The sequence below is a fragment of the Alosa pseudoharengus genome, unplaced genomic scaffold, assembly GCF_046254945.1.
Source record: "Alosa pseudoharengus isolate Yale_2024_CS ecotype anadromous, Long Island Sound unplaced genomic scaffold, YU_APseudo_1.1 YU_APseudo_1.1_scf_18, whole genome shotgun sequence".
Taxonomy (NCBI): domain Eukaryota; kingdom Metazoa; phylum Chordata; class Actinopteri; order Clupeiformes; family Clupeidae; genus Alosa; species Alosa pseudoharengus.
This window is the reverse complement of record NW_027468650.1, coordinates 17,263,175-17,283,174: the sequence shown is the minus strand read 5'-3', so window position 1 is coordinate 17,283,174 and position 20,000 is coordinate 17,263,175. Positions and strand designations below refer to the sequence as shown.

Here is a 20,000-nt window from a genome sequence, read left to right as displayed (position 1 = left end):
GGATCTGGTATAAAACAATTAGGCAGTTCATTTAATATAATAACATTTGTTTAATCACTGTAACATTGGCCTAATTGTTTACAAGTAGAGTACCATGACTAGCTTGAAAATTATTCATATTTAGTATATAATATTACTGCCTCAAAAGGAACATTTACTGGCTAGAAATAATAATAAATTATGAACCAGAGTATTTCATGGTAATTAAACATGCATGTTGTGTTTGTGTTTCCTCATAAATTCTAAGGCCTTAATAATATATAGAGATCAGTCTAGAGGGCTAATTAAAATAACTGCTAAGCCTTGATGTTTCAGAGTTTTAAAGTCGTGACAAGTTGTGTATCTTTACTTGTTTGCAATAATAAAAAAACAATTGTGTTTATGAATTAAAATGAAATAAAATGAATTTCAATTTGTTTCAATTTTTCTTATTGGTTCTGGTTCCGGTTCTTTCTTATTGATTCTAACATTTTGGTTCCCTACCCTAAGTGGTACAAATCAAAATGGCATAGCTCACCAAATTTTGATAATTCTCACTAGTACCTTATTAGCCCAGGTATTAAACAAAGTGCTGACCATCTTGTCGGTTAATTGTAATACTAGCAATGCAGTCTTGGACACAACGACTAGTTATCTTGTTTTGGTGGATAGTTGATAGGTGGGAATCAATTAACCTGCTCAAGCCTTAATTGGCCCAGCTTTGGCCCGACAGTGGGGAGAAGTGTGTGTGTGTGTGTGTGTGTGTGTGTGTGTGTGTGTAGGTGGGTGTGTGTATTTAGCACCTCAATCTATTTAGTATGCTATGGGTGGTCCAGCGGAAGTGTTTTGTGTGTTTGTGTGTGTGTGTGTGTGTGTATTGATGTGTGTGTTTAGCACTGTTCCCGGTCTGAGTGTGTGTGTATTGATGTGTGCGTTCAGCACTGTTCCCGGTCTGAGTGTGTGTGTGTGTGTGTGTGTGTGTGTGTGTGTATTGATGTGTGCGTTCAGCACTGTTCCCGGTCTGAGTGTGTGTGTGTGTGTGTATTGATGTGTGCGTTCAGCACTGTTCCCGGTCTCTTTGTTGTCTTTGGCTAATTCTGGAGTCCTCCCACTCACCACTGGCTGTCTCCACTCTCACTGAATGGTGGAGACTCATTCAGACCAGCAGGCTCGTCCTTGTGTGAGTGTGAGAGTGATTCATAAGTGTTCTGTGTGAATTGAATGGCCTGGACTGGTTGCTGTCTAGGTAGTTACAGGTTTGTATGAAAACCAATGAATGTGTTTGAGAGACCAGGAGTGTGTGAGTATGAGAGTGTGAGTGTGAGTGAGAGTGAGAGTGAGAGTGAGAGTGAGAGTGAGAGTGAGAGTGAGAGTGAGAGTGAGAGTGTGAGTGTGAGTGTGAGTGAGAGTGAGAGTGTGTGTTGACTGTATATGAGAGCCCAGGAGTGTGTGTCTGTGTGTGTGTTGTATCCAGTGCAGTGGTAGTGACCATCTGTGTGTTTGCCCCACAGGTGATGGAGACGAAGAACATGCTTTACCTGGTGACCGAGTACGCCAAAAACGGGGAGATTTTCGGTAAGGGCCCTACTCGCTCCTGTGTGTCTGTATCTGTGTCTGTGTGTATGGGGAGATTTTTGGTAAGGGCCCACTCACTCCAGTGAGTGTGTGTGTTTGAGAGACTTGTAACAGACCACTTACTTGCTTCTTTGCGTGTGTGTGTGTGTAAGGGGTGTGCGATACATATTGTCTACAAAAGGCGCCCCCAGTTGTATACAAGCCTGGCGGTAATCAGCACAGAGCAAGACCTGTGTAGCCTGGTGCAGTCCATAGTTCAGTTCTGTAGTCCAGTCCATTGGCTCCCGTTCTTAGTCTATCTGTGTGTGTGTGTGTGTGTGTGTGTGTGTGTGTGTGTGTGTGTGTGTGTGTGTGTGTGTGTGTGTGTGTGTGTGTGTGTGTGTGTGTGTGTGTGTGTGTGTGTGTTGATGTGTGTGTCAAGTCCATTGGCTCCCGTAGACACGGGCTCAGAACCAGCACGGAGCAGACAGAGCCTTCGCCTTCTTAGAGGCGAGTGGAACCCGACCCCTTGTATTAATTAGTATTAATTAGTGTCTCGTTTCGGCCTCCCTGCGTCACAGGCTGTACAGATGACCTTGACCTTCTCAGCAGGGCTGTGGTCAACAAAAGATCTGTGGCTTACTGCCAGGACTGCGTTTCCTAGAGGCCGCCGCGTTGTGAGCTTATCAAGGTTAGCTGGGGGACTTGGTCGTTGTGTTCTGTCTCAGAGTAACTGCTGTGGTTACCCAGACATGCCCTCAAGGAATACAACCCTGTTTCAGGTCGCCTTTTAGGCTCTGACTTAAACATCAACTTTCACATGCATTCACTTCACACTCATACACACATACACATACTCACACACATATATATCTTTAGCTAGGCCATTAACTCTTTCACTTTCTCACACACACACACACACACACACACACACACACACACACACACACACATCTTTAGGTAGGCTAGGCTTGAACTGGCCATTGCATGCTGTTATGGTTACACACATACACACACCATGACGCATGGTCGTGGCTGAGCTGCTCATGTTGGGTTAAAAAGAGCAACAGTATACCAATTTGACCTTATTTAATACTCAAGGGAAAGCTACAAACGCTATATTTAAGATGCTGGTGGATTCGTTTGTCACTGTTGTTAATCACTGTCGTCAAGATTAGCTGAGGACGACTTAATCGTTGTCTTCTGTCTCTCTAAGTAACTGCTTCGGTTGCCCAGCGATGCTCTCAGGATACACAGATACACAAACCTGGTCAGGTTCGCTTGGTTAGGCTCTGACTTGGACATCCCACACACACACACACACGCACTCGCACAATCATTCCCACACACACATACATACACACACACACATAATTTTATCTAGGCTAGGCTTGGCCATTCCATGCTGTTATGGACACACACACACACACACATACATACACACACACACACACACACACACTCTAACGCATAGCCATGGCTGAGCTGCTCATGTTGGGTTAAAAAGAGCAACAATGTACCAATTCGACCTTATTTAATACTCAGTGGAAAGCTACAAATGCTATATTTAAGGTGCAGGTGGATTCGTTTGTCACTGTTGCCAGAAACAACAAAAATAGGTGAAGAACCTTTCTGTTTGTTAAAAACACAAGGTGAGCACATGCGTTTAGAGGCCTCCTCAAGCCTGATTTACCATGTCACATCTGCAGTTGGTTTGTTTCTTTTCTTTTCACCGTTTTCTGATGGGTGATTGGAATTAGTGCAGGTAGAGGATCCTTTTAATAAACGTGATGGCTTGTGAGATTGTTTTTGTGGGGTGTTTTTTGGTGTGGGATGTATGTATGGAGGGCGTTTCATCAGACTGTAAACCTTTTACTTCCATACTTCCTCTGTGCCTCAACACGTTTCTCTACTACCTGACTGCTAAGCTTCACACACAGCTTCACAGACACACACACACACACACACACACACACACACACACACACACCAACAGGGCCAATCTTTTCATTGAATTACTGATATTGTTTGTTTTTCAACACAGGAATAAGAATACACTCCACAATTCCAACTAAACAAGCGTCCTTCAACCTGCTGTGTAGGTTCGTGTGTGTGTGTGTGTGTGTGTTGTGTGTGTGCGTGTGCGTGTGCGTGTGCATGTGCGTGTGCGTGATGTTAAATGAGACAAGAACCCTGCCTTGTGACTTGTCAAAGAGATAGGCAAGTAAGGGAATGTGTATGCGCACGGCCGCACGCGCGCACACACACAGATTGAAGTGATAGAATACTTCAGAATACTACAGGCTGTAGGGACGGGGGCTAGTACTTGGAAAACTAGATGTACCGCAGATCGGTACAAAATATGACCGCCGCCCAGTCCAGCACATTTTTTCCACAAAAATAAATCCCGCTGAAAGACCTATATGATTCTAACTGTCTCACTAAATTGCATTATCAACACTCAATTCTCACTGGTATCTGCTAGACAACAAGTACTAAAACATGATTAGTTCATAGATTTCACATGTAAAATTGATTTTATGCAACCCCACCCCCATCTTGCTGTTCATAATTCTGAGAAATTCTTGAATTGTGTGCATGTGTGGGTACATGTCTACTGTGTGAGTATGTGTCATACGTATGATTACTGTGAATGTATGTGTGTGCGTGTGTATCTGTTTATGCACATGTGTGCACATGGAATGGGTTAACATGACCCCTGGAGGCAAACATACGGAAAAAAATTGGTCATCCTAGGCCCTACGGTTCTCAAGATATTCACAGAAAACTGTGTCTGCCCTACCCTCCTTTCGGGGGGTCCAGTCCAGCGGGGGGGCTACAGATAAAAACGAAAAACGATGGTTCCATGCTATCCATGTGGGGTTACATGCCCACTAAGTTTCGTGTACCCCGGTCTTTCAGTGTCCCAGGAATCCTTGTTGGTGTACGGTCACTAAATGTACACATAAATTATTTTATTGTAAGGCCCCCCATGAACGAAAGTTCACAAAACTTGGCATGCATTCGGAAGGTGTCATAATGATCCTACACTTTCAATTTCGTGCAGTTTTGACCATGTCAGCCAGAGATATTGTGATGAAAACACCTAATTGTTTGCTTTTTAATTTTTAACTAGGTGGCGCTATACATGAAATAAGTGGTAATGGGATGGGTTGACATGCCCCCTTAAGACCAACATACAAAAAAAAGGTGGACCTCCTAGGCCCTACGGTTCTCGAGATATTCACAGAAAACTGTCTCCGGCCACCTACAGGCCAGTTGGTGTATAGTAACATAAATTAATTTATTGTGTGGCCCCCCATGAACGGAATTCCACGAAACTTGGCGTGCATTCAGAAGGTGTCATAATGATCCTACACTTCCAATTTCGTGCAGTTTTGACTATGTCAGGTCACAGAAACCTGCGATTACAACACCTCATTTTTACTTTTTTGTGTTTAACTAGGTGGCGCTATACATGAAATGAGTGGTTATGGAATGGGTTGACATGGCCCCTTGAGATCAACATACAAAAAAAAAATGGTCCTTCTAAACCCTACGGTTCTCGAGATATTCACAGAAAACTGTGTCTGACCTACCCTCCTTTCGGGGGGTCCAGTCCAGCGGGGGGAGTACAGATCAAAACGAAAAACGATGGTTCCATGCTATCCATGTGGGGTTACATGCCCACCAAGTTTCGTGTACCCCGGTCTTTCAGTGTCCCGGGAATCCTTGACGGAAATTTGGACATGCGAAAAAGAAAAAAAAGAAAAAATCTGACTAAACCTATATGACCGCCGCTTCGCTGCGCGGCAGTCATAATAAACTGTTTTGTGTGTGTGTGTGTGTGTGTGTTCCGTTAAGTGCTCTTTCCAAGAAAGAGGCATGCTTTGTGTAGATTTGAGCTTTAATTCCCAGTATCAAAGGTTATGACCCTGCAGTGATCAGCCTCCATTTAGATCATAACCCCCTTATGTAACGCATTTTTGCATCATCATGGTTGTCACCATCATGCAAATTGACTGACAGGAGCTGTGTGTGTGTGTGTGTCTGTCTGTGTGTGTGTGTGTGTGTGTGTGGGGGGGGGGTGGGTGGGTGGGGGGGGTGTGTGTGAGAGAGAGAGTGGGAGAGATTGCTAGATATTATGCTGGTATGTAGTAAGCTGTAAATCCTAGTGTATGTCTGTGTGTATGCCTGTGTGTGTGTTTGTGTAATTGAGGGATGGCATCAGATCACTAGATATTATGCTAGTGTGTGGTATGGATGGCGTAAATCCTAGTGTGTGTGTGTCTGTGTGTTTGTTTGTGTGTGTGTGTGTGTGTGTGTGTGTGTGTGTGTGTGTGTGTGTGTGTGTGTTGCCTGTTCTGTGTTGATGATTTGCATGTGAATTGCATGTTTTGTGTGTGTGCATGGTGCTGTGTGCTTGTGTGTGTGCGCGCATTATATCTACATGCACATGTTAGTGTTTTTTGGCGGGTGAACTCAAGCAGATGCCAGAGAGTGACTGTGCTACCATCTCTCAAATCTTTATGTGTGTGTTACTATGCTAGTACATGTGTGTGACGATTGTGTATGTGTGTATATGCCAGCACATGTGTTTGTATGTGTAATATGTATGTGTGTGCGTGTGTGTGTTTGAATGCTTGCACATTGTGTGTGTGTGTGTGTGTGTGTGTGTGTGTGTGTGTGTGTGCAGCCACCTTCACCACGGCAGCTTAGAATCCTGGGAAACTGGGTCAACGGCAGAGAATAAGGAACTTAGGAACAGAGGAGAGAGAGAAGAGAGATTGAGAGAAGAGAGAGCGCTAACAGAATGGGAGGTTAAGAGACAAGAGCTAGAAAGATAGATAGATAGATAGATAGATAGATAGATAGATACTTTTGATCCCCGGGAGATAGGAGAAAGTTGGGGAGAGGTGTTGAAGAGAGAGAGAAAGAAGGGAGAGGGCCAGTAGATTTGAGTTTGAGATCATTTGAAAGATTGTTTGTGTGTGTGTGTGAGAGAGAGAGAGAGGGAGAGAGATATCATGTGTGTGTGTGTGTGTGTGTGTGTGTGTGTGTGTGTGTGTGTGTGTGTGTGTGTGTGTGTGTGTGTGTGTGTGTGTGTGAGAAAGGGATGATGGGGAAATGTAGGCCATGCATATTTTGGAGAGAGGCAGGATTGCTGTCTGAGTGACAGCTAACACTAACACCACACAGCTCCCACTGCAGCTTGGCATGGTGTGTGTGTGTGTGTGTGTGTGTGTGCGTGCGTGCCTGTGCCTGTCCACCCCTTATCTGCTTTTTGTCCAAGTAACATCCTCACCAGGATTGACCAATCTAATGCATTCACAATCCTTCTAAGTAGTGGCCAACTTGTAAGTGTGTGTGTGATTGCACAGAGTCCAGTAAACATCACAGCTGCCCAGAGTAATAAGCTGCAACATGTGCGCACGTGTACACATAAAAACACACACACACGATTCCCTTCGATTCCCTTCTGCCACCATTGTGCATATAACATATAAAATAAAGAAGGTATATGCTAGTGCTATATAGACTCACCCCCATGAGATATGCTAGTGCTATATAGACTCACCCCCATGATGTATGCTAGTGCTATATAGACTCACCCCCATGATGTATGCTAGTGCTATATAGACTCACCCCCATGATGTATGCTAGTGCTATATAGACTCACCCCCATGAGATATGCTAGTGCTATATAGACTCACCCCCATGAGATATGCTAGTGCTATATAGACTCATCCCCATGAGATATGCTAATGCTATATAGACTCACCCCCATGATGTATGCTAGTGTAGAATAGCCCATTGTATAAGGTAAAAGCTAATGCTATATAGAATCAATACTATGCTCGCATGCAGTTACGATAAACTGTTAGTGTATTATTTTTCTATTGTCGTTTATATTGTTATTGCAAACAAGCACCATGAAATATTGTAATCTGATTTTAGACTATCATGATCACATTGCCCAAGCCCCTCCTCACAGACATCAATGATTAAACAGCAGCAGTGGTGGTTTACCCAGGTCATGAGTAAAAATTGTGTGTCCTACTAACCTGAGTTATTTTTTACACAAACATGCTTCTGATACAGAAAGCCATAAAATCAATCACTAGCACAAACACACACACACACATGGGTACCCCCACACACACACACATGGGTACCCACACACACACATGGGCACCCACTAACACGACATCCAAGCACAATTCAACATTGGATCATTACAAATACTGTTAGACCGTAGAAGTAGTGTGTGTCTTTGTCTGTGTGTGTGTGTGTGTGTGTGTGTGTGTGTCCGTGTCCGTGTGTCTGTGTGTCTGTGTCTGTGTCTAGGCTTCATCGTGTATGTCGCCACTGCAGATGTGTGTGTGTGTGTGTGTGTTTGTGTGTGTGTGTGTGCTATAGTGGTGGGAGTCACAGAGTAACTCATTAATCGATTTCGTCATGATACTTTGCTCACAATAAATAATGATAATATCATGATTCAGTGATTCTGCAATACTCAATACATTACACAATACAAGATTCATCTATGATACATTCATGAATGTATGAACTGAATTTAAACAAACATGAATACAAGTTTTTAGCTTAGTACCAAAATAATTTGACTGTGTATAGTATTCTATAGAGGATACATGAAGTAGTTTATATTTATCAATATTTAGGATATTTTGCCATATCCTTATTTTGTCCCACCCTTAGTGTGCTGTCAGCGAGAAATTGTGTGTGTGCGCGCATGTGTGTGTGTGTGTGTGTGTGTGTGTGTGTTCCCGTTCCCTTAAGTGCTCTTTCCAAGAAAGGTGTGTGTGCAGTCTGCCTGGATGATATTGAGGTCAGCATCTCTGTCAGGCCAAGGTCTGGGAAAAGCTCTGGGAAATCCTGTTTAACAAGCGCATCACAAACACACACACACACACACATGCACAGCCCTGTCACAGAGCCACAGGCAAAGTCCACATGGCTCACTAATGCATGAGCAATTAGCTTGTACTTTTTGTGTGGGTGTGGGTGTGTGTACATTGTATGCGTGTAGAACTATGTGTACATGTCATGTGGCATTAAATACTGTACTACTCTGCTTGATTTATTGTGTGTGTGTGTGTGGGGGGGGGGGGTATGTGTGTGTGAGTGAATAAGTATGTGTGTCTGTTTGTCAGGGTAAATGCCTGTTACTTAGTTGTTTAAGCGCTTATGTGTTATGGTTTGTATTATGTTGTTTTATTTTAATTGGGCTGTTAATTAATTTGACATTATTGTTTATTATTGATATTCTCCTTAATGTAGTCTTAGCATGTCATTGTTTTTATATTATTGATTGAATGGACATTATTGTTTTATTATTGCCTTTCCCCTTTTTTCCATTGCTTTTTATTAGGCTATTGATTGAATTGATATTATTGTGAATTATAACTATTCTCCTTATTATATCTGACCTACATTCTAATCTGTTCCCTGTTCAATTTTAAATATTATGTTGTTTTGTATTTATGTGTCGCTTTGGACAAAGGCGTCTGCTAAATCCATAACCATAACCATAAATAAGTGTGTGTGTGTGGTGTTTGTCTCTTGAGAAGTCGATGCTACATTCCCAGGGGCAGTGTGTTTTTTGATTAGCGAGCTGCCATGAAGGGAAGAGGACCTGTGAGAGGACTTGTGTGTACGCACCACAGGGACGTAGGGGAACCTAACACCTGTCGTCTAATCACTATGCCTATCTCTCTCCAGCCTAACACATTTTCCGTGCATCGCTCTGTGTATGTGTGTGTGTGTATGTGTGTGTGTGTGTGTGTGTGTGTGTGTGTGTGTGTGTGTGTGTGTGTGTGTGTGTGTGTATGTGTGTGTGTGTGTGTGTGTGTGTGTGTGTGTGTGTGTGTGTGTGTGTGTGTGTGTGTGTGTGTGTGTGTGTGTGTGTGTGTGTGTGTGTGTGTGTGTGTGTGTGTCAGCTCTATCTGCACTGTTTGTGTGTTAAGTCAAGTTAGGACCAATTTTATGTTGAACTGAAAGTTGAACTGTCCGCAGTGTGTGTCTTGTGTGTGGTTCTGTCCAGCAGGCAGAGAACATGATGGAACATGCTGTGGGCTGGTGTGACTGATGAGTTATGTCTGTTATGTGTGAATATTATGCGAGTGTATATTGAATCAGTGCTATGTGTGTGCCAGTGGGAGAGTTGGGAACACCTGAATGTTCCAAACTCCAGCTGCGTCTCCAGTGCTTCCCTCTGTCTGAGTTCCTGCGAGATCTCTAATGCAGGGGTTCCCAAACTTTTCAACCCGCGACCCCCAAAATAACCGTGCCAGAGACTGGCGACCCCCACTATCCCTGGATGTGACTCAAAAAATAAAATAACATGTGCGCACCGGCCATACGCACTAGGCTTATCCAAACACGGGCTTAACGACAACACAAAAGAACAGAGCAGCCTGTTATGATTTTACATATAGAACTTTACTATATGATAAAAGCAGAATACCTTAGTCAAAAAATAATATCCATGAGTGCACATTATTGCTGTCATGTGCAAACTTAACTTTGAAACATTACTTTAATTTCCATTTTAAAGCAACACCAAAGCACTTTTCCTGTCGCACGCACGCTTGTTTATCCAGCACTGGCTTTGGAAATAACGATGTCTACAGACAAGGTAGAGTACGTTGCATGATTTTATGAAAGTATAATGTATTGCGACATCAGAAGCAAGTCAAATTTGTAGTTTCTTATGTCTCATTCCATCGAACTACAGATCCGCTACCCGATCTGGCAAACTTGCAGTGCGGTTATAGCCGATAGAGGGTCGCGAAGAGAATGCAGAAGTGCTGTTCACCCTGTTACGAGTTGATGATTTTGGAAACAATATTTTAATGTACAAACAATTCTTTGGTGTTGCTTTAACAGAAGAATATCTCAGTCAGGGTAATATCCACAAACTGTTGTAAACATATGTACATTGTTGCTGCGCAAATTTACATTTTGGCAACTACGTTTCAGCGTTAATCTCATCTAATGAGATGGATGCGCGCTATGCGCGGAACACAGCAAGTCCATTCTTGGTTTAATTGTGGAGACGGCCACACGGAGATCATCCTCCACATTTAGACGCGATCTGTATTTGTTTTTAATATATGTCAGTGCAAAGAACGGCGTCAGTACGTCCATCGCGGCCTTGGATAGCTGTGGATATTCCCTCTCGACTGAAATCCAGAACTCAGCAAGCGTCTTGGAATTAAAATCTGTCTTGACATGACACATGTCACATGACGGCTCAACCAGTGCGTCCTCCATGCCGGCTGACAGATGACTTGCGGTGGTTACAGTGAATGGTGATCTTATCCAGTCATAATTTTTCAGAATTTAATTTTTTCCAAATTTATTTGATTTATGGAAATCATTTCGCGACCCACCCCTCGCCGTCCCGCGGTCGCGACCCCCACTTTGGGAACCCCTGCTCTAATGGATCCTTCTGTCTTAGTTCTTGTGAGATGTGCAGTGGTTCCTGCGAGATCTCTAATGGATCCTTCTGTCTTAGTTCTTGTGAGATGTGCAGTGGTTCCTGCGAGATCTCTAATGGATCCTTCTGTCTGAGTTTCTGTGAGATGTGAGGTGGTTCCTGTGAGATCTCTCAGAGGTTCCCTCTGTCTTGGTTCTGTTCCTGTAGAACCTCTGAAAGCCTAGAGTTCCAGATAAGGTTCCAGTTGGTGTTCTCTGGTTAGGCAGGGTCAGCCTAGCTCTAATGAAACATCTCTCACACCCTTCAAGGCGTCAACGCAGCACAACACACCCACGCACAACACACACACACACACACACACACAGTGGTTTAGGGCAGGTCATCTCTGGGATTCCTGCTGACCTTATGCTGAAGCAAAGGGAAAACACTTTCCATACAGACATACATGCGCACGCTCACTCACTCACTCACTCACTCACTCACTCACTCACTCACTCTCTCTCTTTCTCTCACACACACACACATACACACACACACACACACACACACACACACACACACACACACAAACAACTACCTCTCATACGCACATATACGTCAAAGATTTCCAACATACACTCACATACACACATAAATAACGCACCTTCAAGATGCACACACATACACACTTGTCAGGACAGACTTTCTTCTTTCTGAAAACTGACCAGTCTTTCTGTCCATCATGGAGAGATTGTTACACTGTGTGTGTGCTTGTGTATGTGTGGGTGCGCATGCATATGCACAGACATGTTGGTGGGTTTGAAGTGTGTGTGTGTGTGTGTGTGTGTGTGTGTGTGTGTGTGTGTGTGTGTGTGTTTAGAATTTGAATGGTATGTTTGACATGTTGAGTTAAGCTGTGGGTAAGGAGAGTAAACATGTTGTTTATGAAGAATGTTCTCCATGGCTAGGCTAAATTCACACACATATACACACAAACACACAGAGAGCGAGAGAGAGAGAGAGAGAGAGACACACACACACACACCACAAACTCTTTCACTTCATTTTCACACTTCACATGCTCACACTCAAGCATTCATACACACACATGGCATGGATACATTCTCACATATCCAAACATCTCTCTCTCTCTCTCTCTCTCTCTCTCTCATACAGTACACACACACACCTCTGGCAGGGCGTTGGTGGCAGTAGTGGGAATGGAATGTGTGTGTGTGTGTGTTGGGTGATTGTGTGCATGAGTGTTGGGTGTGTGCATGGGTGTGTGTGTGTGTGTGTGTGTGTGTGTTGGGAGTGGGCTCAAAGCCAAGGGCTGACCCAGCAGTCCAGGATGAGGTGACCACATGATTACACCATCCAGGGGTGAAACAACACTGAACACTCATTTTTATTGTGACTACCTACACACTACACACACACACACACACATTCCCACCCTCATCCCAGTGTGTTGTGATATTGTTAATGATGTTGGTGTTGCCTTTTGATACACACATTTTTAGATGATGATGATGTAGTTATGGTGACATCCTCTTTGTATGTGTGTGTGTGTGTGTGTTGTGTGTTTGTGTGAGAGAGAGAGAGAGAAAGAGAGATTGACACCTCAGGAATGTCAGTATTTTTACACACCCAACACTAATAACTGGTTATATAAGTAGAGTCGTTTTTTATCACATCATTCAGTTTGTGTGTGTGTGTGTGTGTGTGTGTGTGTGTGTGTGTACGCACGCATGCAGGGCTGGGTGAGTGCTCACATCACGCTGTGGCTGTTTGACCTCTGACCTGTTGCTTGGTTCCTCCCCTTAGACTACCTGGCCAATCACGGGCGTCTGAGCGAGCCAGAAGCTCGAAGGAAGTTCTGGCAGATCGTGTCGGCGGTGGAGTACTGCCACAACCGCCGCGTTGTGCACCGAGACCTCAAGGCCGAAAACCTGCTGCTAGACGGCCACATGAACATCAAGATAGCAGGTTGGCACTGTGTGTGTGTCTGTGCGTGTGTGTGCACGTGTGTGAGAAGTGTCATCTACATGTTTCGAGGTCAATAAGAGCTTGCTGTTCAAGTGCCTGAGCCTCTTTAGTATCTGAGCATGGCATGGCACAACTTTTAAGGGTGTGTATGTATGTGTGTGTGTGTGCCATTGAATGTGCAGCTGTGTGCATATTGTGCCACTGGTACCCTGGTACTAGCATCGAGTGGAATGAATGCACAAGGGCCACACAAACACACACACACACAAGCCCCACCATCACACGAGTGTGTGTCCCAGATGTTCTGAGTGAGCCCTGTCCTAGTCCCATGTAATCCATTTGGCTTCTAATGACTTGGCACTCGAAACAAATGACCTCATGCAAGATCAGGATACAAAACCACAACTAGCTAAGCCCAAGAAGTTGGATCATGTTTGTGTGTGTGTGTGTGTGTGTGTGTGTGTGTGTGTGTGTGTGTGTGTTAAAGGTTGAAATTTAGGGTTCTTTTAGTTGATACAAGATGAAGTTTATCTCCATGGCTACAATGATTAAATAAAACCAGAACTCTCTAGTTCTATTCACATACAGGCAGTCGTACACACAAACACACACACATACACACACACTCACAGGACTCCGCCCACAGATTCCAACAACGACAAACAGATAAAAGACATAATCTGTGTATTCTAGCACACATCTCTCTCTTTCTCACTCTCGCTCTCTCTCTCGTACGCACGCACACACACACACACACACACACAATAACTGTTGTTCTGTCAGCCTGTGTCTAGTTAGAGTGTGAATTGTGTCAGTGTGTGTGAGTAATATATGCACGTCTCTGTTTATATATGTTTGATTGTGTGTGTGTGTGTGTGTGTGTGTGTGTGTGTATGTGTGCTGCGGGCGCAGCTGGAACATCCTGTGCTGAGTGGAGGCCTAAACAACCCCTCCCTCTGCCTGTCATTGGCCCTCCGGGCTGTCTGTCAGAGGCTGAGTAGCCAATGAGCTCCTGACCCACCTCCAGAAGCAGCAGAGCTCTAACATCATCACAATCATCCATCGCACACTTCCTGTGTCTGTGAGAGGAGTCAGTCCAGGGCACAGCAGCAGGGAAAACACACTCTCTCACCACTTTAGTTTATATACACACACACACACTACGCCACACCACATCGCACACACACCACATCGCACGCACACACACACACACACACGCACACACACACACACCACATCACACGCATGCACGCACACACACAAATACACCAAAGGAATGAGCAGTTGGCCCTCAGAACTCCACAGGACAGGTGTGTGGGCCCCTCAAAGAAATGTCACTGTAGCGTGTGTGTGTGCGTGTGCGTGTGTGTGTGCGCGTGTGTGTGCGCGTGCGCGCGTGCAGTGGCCAGAGAGGGGGCTGTGCCTTTCATGTGCAGCAGCCAGCAGTTTGAGGATGTGTTCTTTTTATGTGTGTCTGAGATGGGCAGCTGCCTCTGCTTCAGTTTGGTCCTGTCATGGTCTGCTCACGTTAGGTGCCCGACTACCTGCCTGACTGTGTCAGGGCCTCCTCACATTAGGTGCCCGACGGCCTGCCCAACTGCCTGAATGATTCTGATCTCGTTACGCAGGTTCAACCCTAGCACACCTGACCAGCATTTGATTTCTAGATAGCGGAATGTCTTAACATTAAGTCAGATACGTAGAATTCCTTTGTGCTTCCACTGTGGATGTGATTAGGGAGGTCAGATTCTTCAGCATGGGCACAGACTGGACATCATTTGTGTGTGTGTCTGTGTGTGTGTGTGTGTGTGTGTGTGTGTGTGTGTTGTGTGTGTGTGTGTGTGTGTGTGTGTGTGTGTGTGTGTGTGTGTGTGTGTGTGTGTGTGTGGTGATTGGCTCACAGGGCAGGAGTTGTGGTCACTGCTCTGCTATCTTTGGCATTGCAGATTGGTCATCTCCGCTCTTCTCTGCCTCCTCCTCACCACCCTGCTGCCGTCGGGGCTCTGGGGCCGTGTACCCAACACGGGCAGCAAACGCCTGAGCCACCTGCGCCCCCATCAAACTTATGCGTGTGTTATTATGTGTCTTTGAATTTGTGTGTGAGTGTGTGTTTGTGCATGTTTGTGTGTGTGTGTGTGTGTGTGTGTGTGTGTATATGTGTGTGTGTGTGTGTGTATGCAGATGTCAAAGATTATGTAAAACTCTTAGTCTGGGATCATATCTGCAGGTCAGTGTGTGGGTGTGTGGGTGTATGAGGGGGCGGAGAGGACTCTTTTGGGGCATTTTGGGGGATTACATCCCAGTAATGGACCTGCCTCTAATCTGAGGGAAGCGATCCAGGTCTGCTCTCAGTGCATCTGCCACACAAACACACATAAATACACTCACGGCCTCACACACATAAACACACACACTCTGTTCACTCTCACACACATGCAAACATATATAAGCACACACAAATAAACATTCAAATTGTCACACACACACACACACACACACACACACATTCATGCACACACACACATTCACGCACAGGTCCATGTTTACTCCTCAGCTGTCGATCATGCCAGACCTTCTGTGTGTGTGTCTGAAGGAATCCCACTGAAGTACAGGGTCCCCTATGGGATTATACTGAAGTACAGGGTCCCCTATGGGATTATACTGAGGTACAGGGTCTCCTATGGGATTATACTGAGGTACAGGGTCTCCTATGGGATTATACTGAGGTACAGGGTCCTACTAGACCAGGGGTCGGCAACCCACGGCTCCGGAGCCGCATGCGGCTCTTTGATCCCTCTGATGCGGCTCAGCTTTTGAAAATAATAATGAGTATTTAATTCAAATGTATTTTATTTTAGTTCGTAGGTCTATCTGAGTAATTTATATAACTTCCCACCTCACTTGACTCCGTAACTGTAGCCTGCACAATATTGTTACATTCGCGGTTCGTTGCCATGTCAATATCAAACAAAATCACCGATTTCCCTCCATTTCAGTCAACGAGAACACTTGTCTTTAATTGTTATTGTTGATGTGTGCGCTTGCTGTAGGCTAGATAAGGAAAATGTCAAAAAGGAAACGTCAGCCACCACAGCTTTCGAGCGCGAACACAAGCGGGCTGGGAAAGTTTCCATCCGAAGACTGATTCTAAAAACGCGAAATGAACTGCCCGTTATATATCGCACACTGCAACGAGTGGAGTTGCCATTAAATGATGACCGCCTCAATTCTTGCATGAAACTTCACCTCACTGAATATGAGCCAGCCAGACTCCAAGGCCATCACCAAATCTAATCTCTGGTAGGCCTAATGTTCAATTTCGCCAATGACATGTCAATGAAAATTGAGTGTTGTGTTGTGAACTATGATGTAACTATGATGCATACCAAAGGACACTGGGAAAATAGGGGGTGGTGTTTAGCCTACATGGGAAGCCTAGGGCCTATACTTCTGTCATTCCACTTTACATTTCAAGTTACTTGCACATTACTTTTAAAACTAGTAGAAAATGTATTAAAAAATCCTCTGTTGAATGAAAGTAACTGTACGTTAAATATCCAAACTTTTTCTTGTAACCGTCTTTATGTGGCTCTTCTGAGATTAAAAAATAAATAAATTTGGTAAAAGTGGCTCTCCAGGCAAAAAAGGTTGCCGATCCCTGTACTAGACCATACTGAGGTACAGGGCCCTACTAGACCATACTGAGGTACATACTGAGGGCTTTGTTTGGGTTGAGAAGCTCCGCCGTGGACTGTCACCTGTTTTCTCCTGGTGGACTTGCGACCTGCTGACCTTGGCTGTAGTGTTTGCGAGCAGGAGCACGTGCTGTCCAGCAAACACAAGTGCAGTGCAGAGCAGAGCAACAGCATCAGGGGCGCCCCCTTCAGGGTTGCCGAGGCTATAGCACCCATGGGGGTGCCATACTCAACAAGGACAGTTGGTATGACTCCGCTGTGAGTGTGTGTTTAATGACTGTATTTGTGAGCTGTGAACATGTTTAATGGCTCTGTAATTGTATGTGTGTGAGTTGTATGTATGTATGTGTGTGTGTGTGTTTAATGACTGTAAGTGTGTGTTAGTTGTGTGTGTGTGTGTGTCCTTGATGATTTCTCACTTTATTTGCAGATTTTGGCTTTGGGAACTTCTTCCAGCCAGGTGAGCCTTTGGCTACATGGTGTGGCAGCCCCCCGTACGCTGCCCCAGAGGTGTTTGAAGGCCAGCAGTATGAGGGACCACAGCTGGACATCTGGGTAGGAGACATGCTAACACATGCTAGCCAGCACCATTACCATAGTACCACTCATGCTATGACTGAGGAGCACTTGTTAACTAATGCAATCCAAGTCATCTAACATCACTCCCAAAATGATCACAAACCATGGTGACACAAGACTAAACATGTTAATCATACCTGAAGCTGACACAACTGAGATCTTACCACTAATGATGTTAAATTCAACCAAGAGGAATCTAAGCTAGGTTAACTTCACTTAAGCCAAGGTTTATAGTCGTTACATTATAGGCATAGCCTTAAGCTAAGCTAAGCTAATATTAGTGAAGCCCAAGTAAGATCTTAACTACTCTGATACTAGTGAGTCTCAGACACCATCTAATTACACTACTTTATTATTAGCACTAACGTTGATCCCTCAACACACGCCTAAGGAGGCACTAAGTATGCTAACTCAATTAAAGGTACTCTAAGCCAGGGGTTCCCAAACTTTTCCACGACAAGGCCCCCCAAATACCACTAGGTTCTGGCCAAGGACCTTATTAAACCCATTGACAATACTACGGCAAACGTAAAAATACATTAAGCTAATCCTAATAATTATTTTAGCCACAAGCACTTTGCGATGGAGCGTACAGTGTGTAAAAATTGCATTTGGTGCTTTCTGCTATATAAGAGCTATCACTCTATTATTATTCCCAGTCATTAATGTAATGTAATATAATGTTCAGATATGCGACAAATTATTATAATGGCATTGTATAACAACCCTCATAGTAATAGGTATATTTAAAAAAAATTACACCCCCTCGCGGCCCCCGGCCCCCACTTTGAAAACCACTGCTCTAAGCTTTGCTACTCCCTCCCCCTCCCGTGCAATTTAAACTCTCCTAAGCGTCCACATCTCGTCCGTTGATTGGCTGGATCAGACTCGTTGTCTCTGTTCCTCTCTTCCTCTCCTGGTCTCTCTCCTGCGTCCCTCTGTGTGTACAGTGTGCTTTAGATCGCCTCTGCTCCAAATTGATCTAGATATGTAGGATACTAATGATTTCCCCCCCCCAGCCCTGACTGTCCCTCTGTGTGTGTGTGTTTGTGTAGAGTATGGGGGTGGTGCTGTACGTGCTGGTGTGTGGCGCTCTTCCGTTTGACGGCCCCTCTCTCCCCGTGCTAAGGCAACGTGTGCTGGAAGGCCGGTTCCGAATCCCCTACTTCATGACCGAGGGTAAGAACAGCTTTCTCAAACACACACTCTCATTCAAAGTCAAAGTCAAAGTCTGCTTTATTGTCAATTTCTTCACATGTCAAGACATACAAAGAGATCGAAATTACGTTTCCCACTATCCCACGGTGGAGACATTTTACCAATTAGGTCCACAGACAAAAACATAACATTCAATTAAACAATATAAAAAGTAAATAAGAAGGCACATACAGTGAAGAAATAAGAGCAGCAAAAAATGGGTTGAAATTGTGCAATTGTGCATACAGTAGACAGTCAATATGATTGCAAAAGTCAGGCCAATAAATGGCTGAGGTAGTTCTGTTTGACCTATGCAAGTGGCATAGTGGTGCAAGTTATGTAAGAGCAGCAGAAGTGTGTTCAGAAGTGTTTTCAGGACACAGGACAACAACAACAAGTTGCAAAGTGTGAAAGTGTACAAGTGGAGTAGTGCAAGTGGAGTAGTGCAAGGCAGCCATTGTGGGTCCAAAAGTCCAGGATGTTATGTGGCTGAGGGTGGAGGGGGGAGAGAGTTCAGCATCCTAACAGCCTGGTGTATGAAGCTGTTGGTGAGTCTGGTGGTACGGTAGCGCAGGCTTCTGTACCTCTTCCCGGAGGGCAGTGGATCAAACAAATTGTGAGCGGGGTGACTTGCATCACTCACAATTGTGGTCGCCTTGCGGGTGAGGTGGGAGGTGTAAATGTCCTTCAGGGAGGGGAGTGAAGCGTTGTCTCATTGTCTCCATCTCACTGTCTCTCTGTCTCTTTCACTCTCTCACTTTGTCTCTCTCTCTCTCACACACACACACGCACACGCTCTAACTTGCACTAACTGTTTTCCTTCTAAATTCTCTAAATTCAGTTCAGTTTAAAGGAGCTTTATAGGCCAGTGACTGATGATGCGTTGTGTCGCCAGAACATTCACAGGAACTGGACAGTAGGAATGAAATGGAGAAACGAAAACAAAATAAAGCACAACGCTGCATGTGAAAATGAAATCTAATTTCTGACCTGGCACGGAGGATGTGTGTGTGTGAGAGAGAGAGTGAGCGTGTGTGTAATGTGCATGTTAATGTGTGTTCATAATGTGCATTCGTAGGCACATAGGTCATGTGGATTCATAGTTCTCTAGTAATCTAATTATCTGTATAATAAGCACTAAGGGTTCTGCACAGTTCCCCTTGTTTCCCATTTTACTGTGGTATGCAATTTAGTAATATTGTTTTATATAAAGCAAAATATTTTGAGTAGAAGTTCAATTGCATTTCTTTGTTATTTAGACAGCTAGTGTTGAAAACTTCCATATATGCCTTTCTGTGTCTCTCTGGTATGACTCATACTCATACACACACACACACACACACTCACTCTCTCTCACACAAATAAACTCCCTTACAATCAAATAAACACAGACATACACACACATCATACACTCTCATATTAAGGCGGCTGATTGCTGATTGAAGATGAGCTGAGGAGCTGAGTGCAAAAACACACACACACACACACACACACACACACACACACACACACACACACACACACACACACACACAGCAGAGTGTGTAAACACTCCCAGGCCTCAC

At 44.4% G+C, this 20,000-nt stretch overlaps 1 protein-coding gene across 2 annotated transcripts in view; it reads left to right on the top strand.

The window, feature by feature from the left end:
• The window catches only part of sik2b (salt-inducible kinase 2b), a 43,353-nt gene that overhangs the window by 4,638 nt on the left and 18,715 nt on the right, over positions 1-20,000 (top strand). For both annotated transcript variants that reach the window (XM_076290370.1, XM_076290369.1), the window contains exons 3-6: positions 1,491-1,554; positions 12,803-12,964; positions 17,090-17,214; positions 18,294-18,417. In XM_076290370.1, the coding sequence (XP_076146485.1) occupies positions 1,491-1,554; positions 12,803-12,964; positions 17,090-17,214; positions 18,294-18,417 (475 nt within the window). The remainder of the gene's footprint in view (positions 1-1,490; positions 1,555-12,802; positions 12,965-17,089; positions 17,215-18,293; positions 18,418-20,000) is intronic.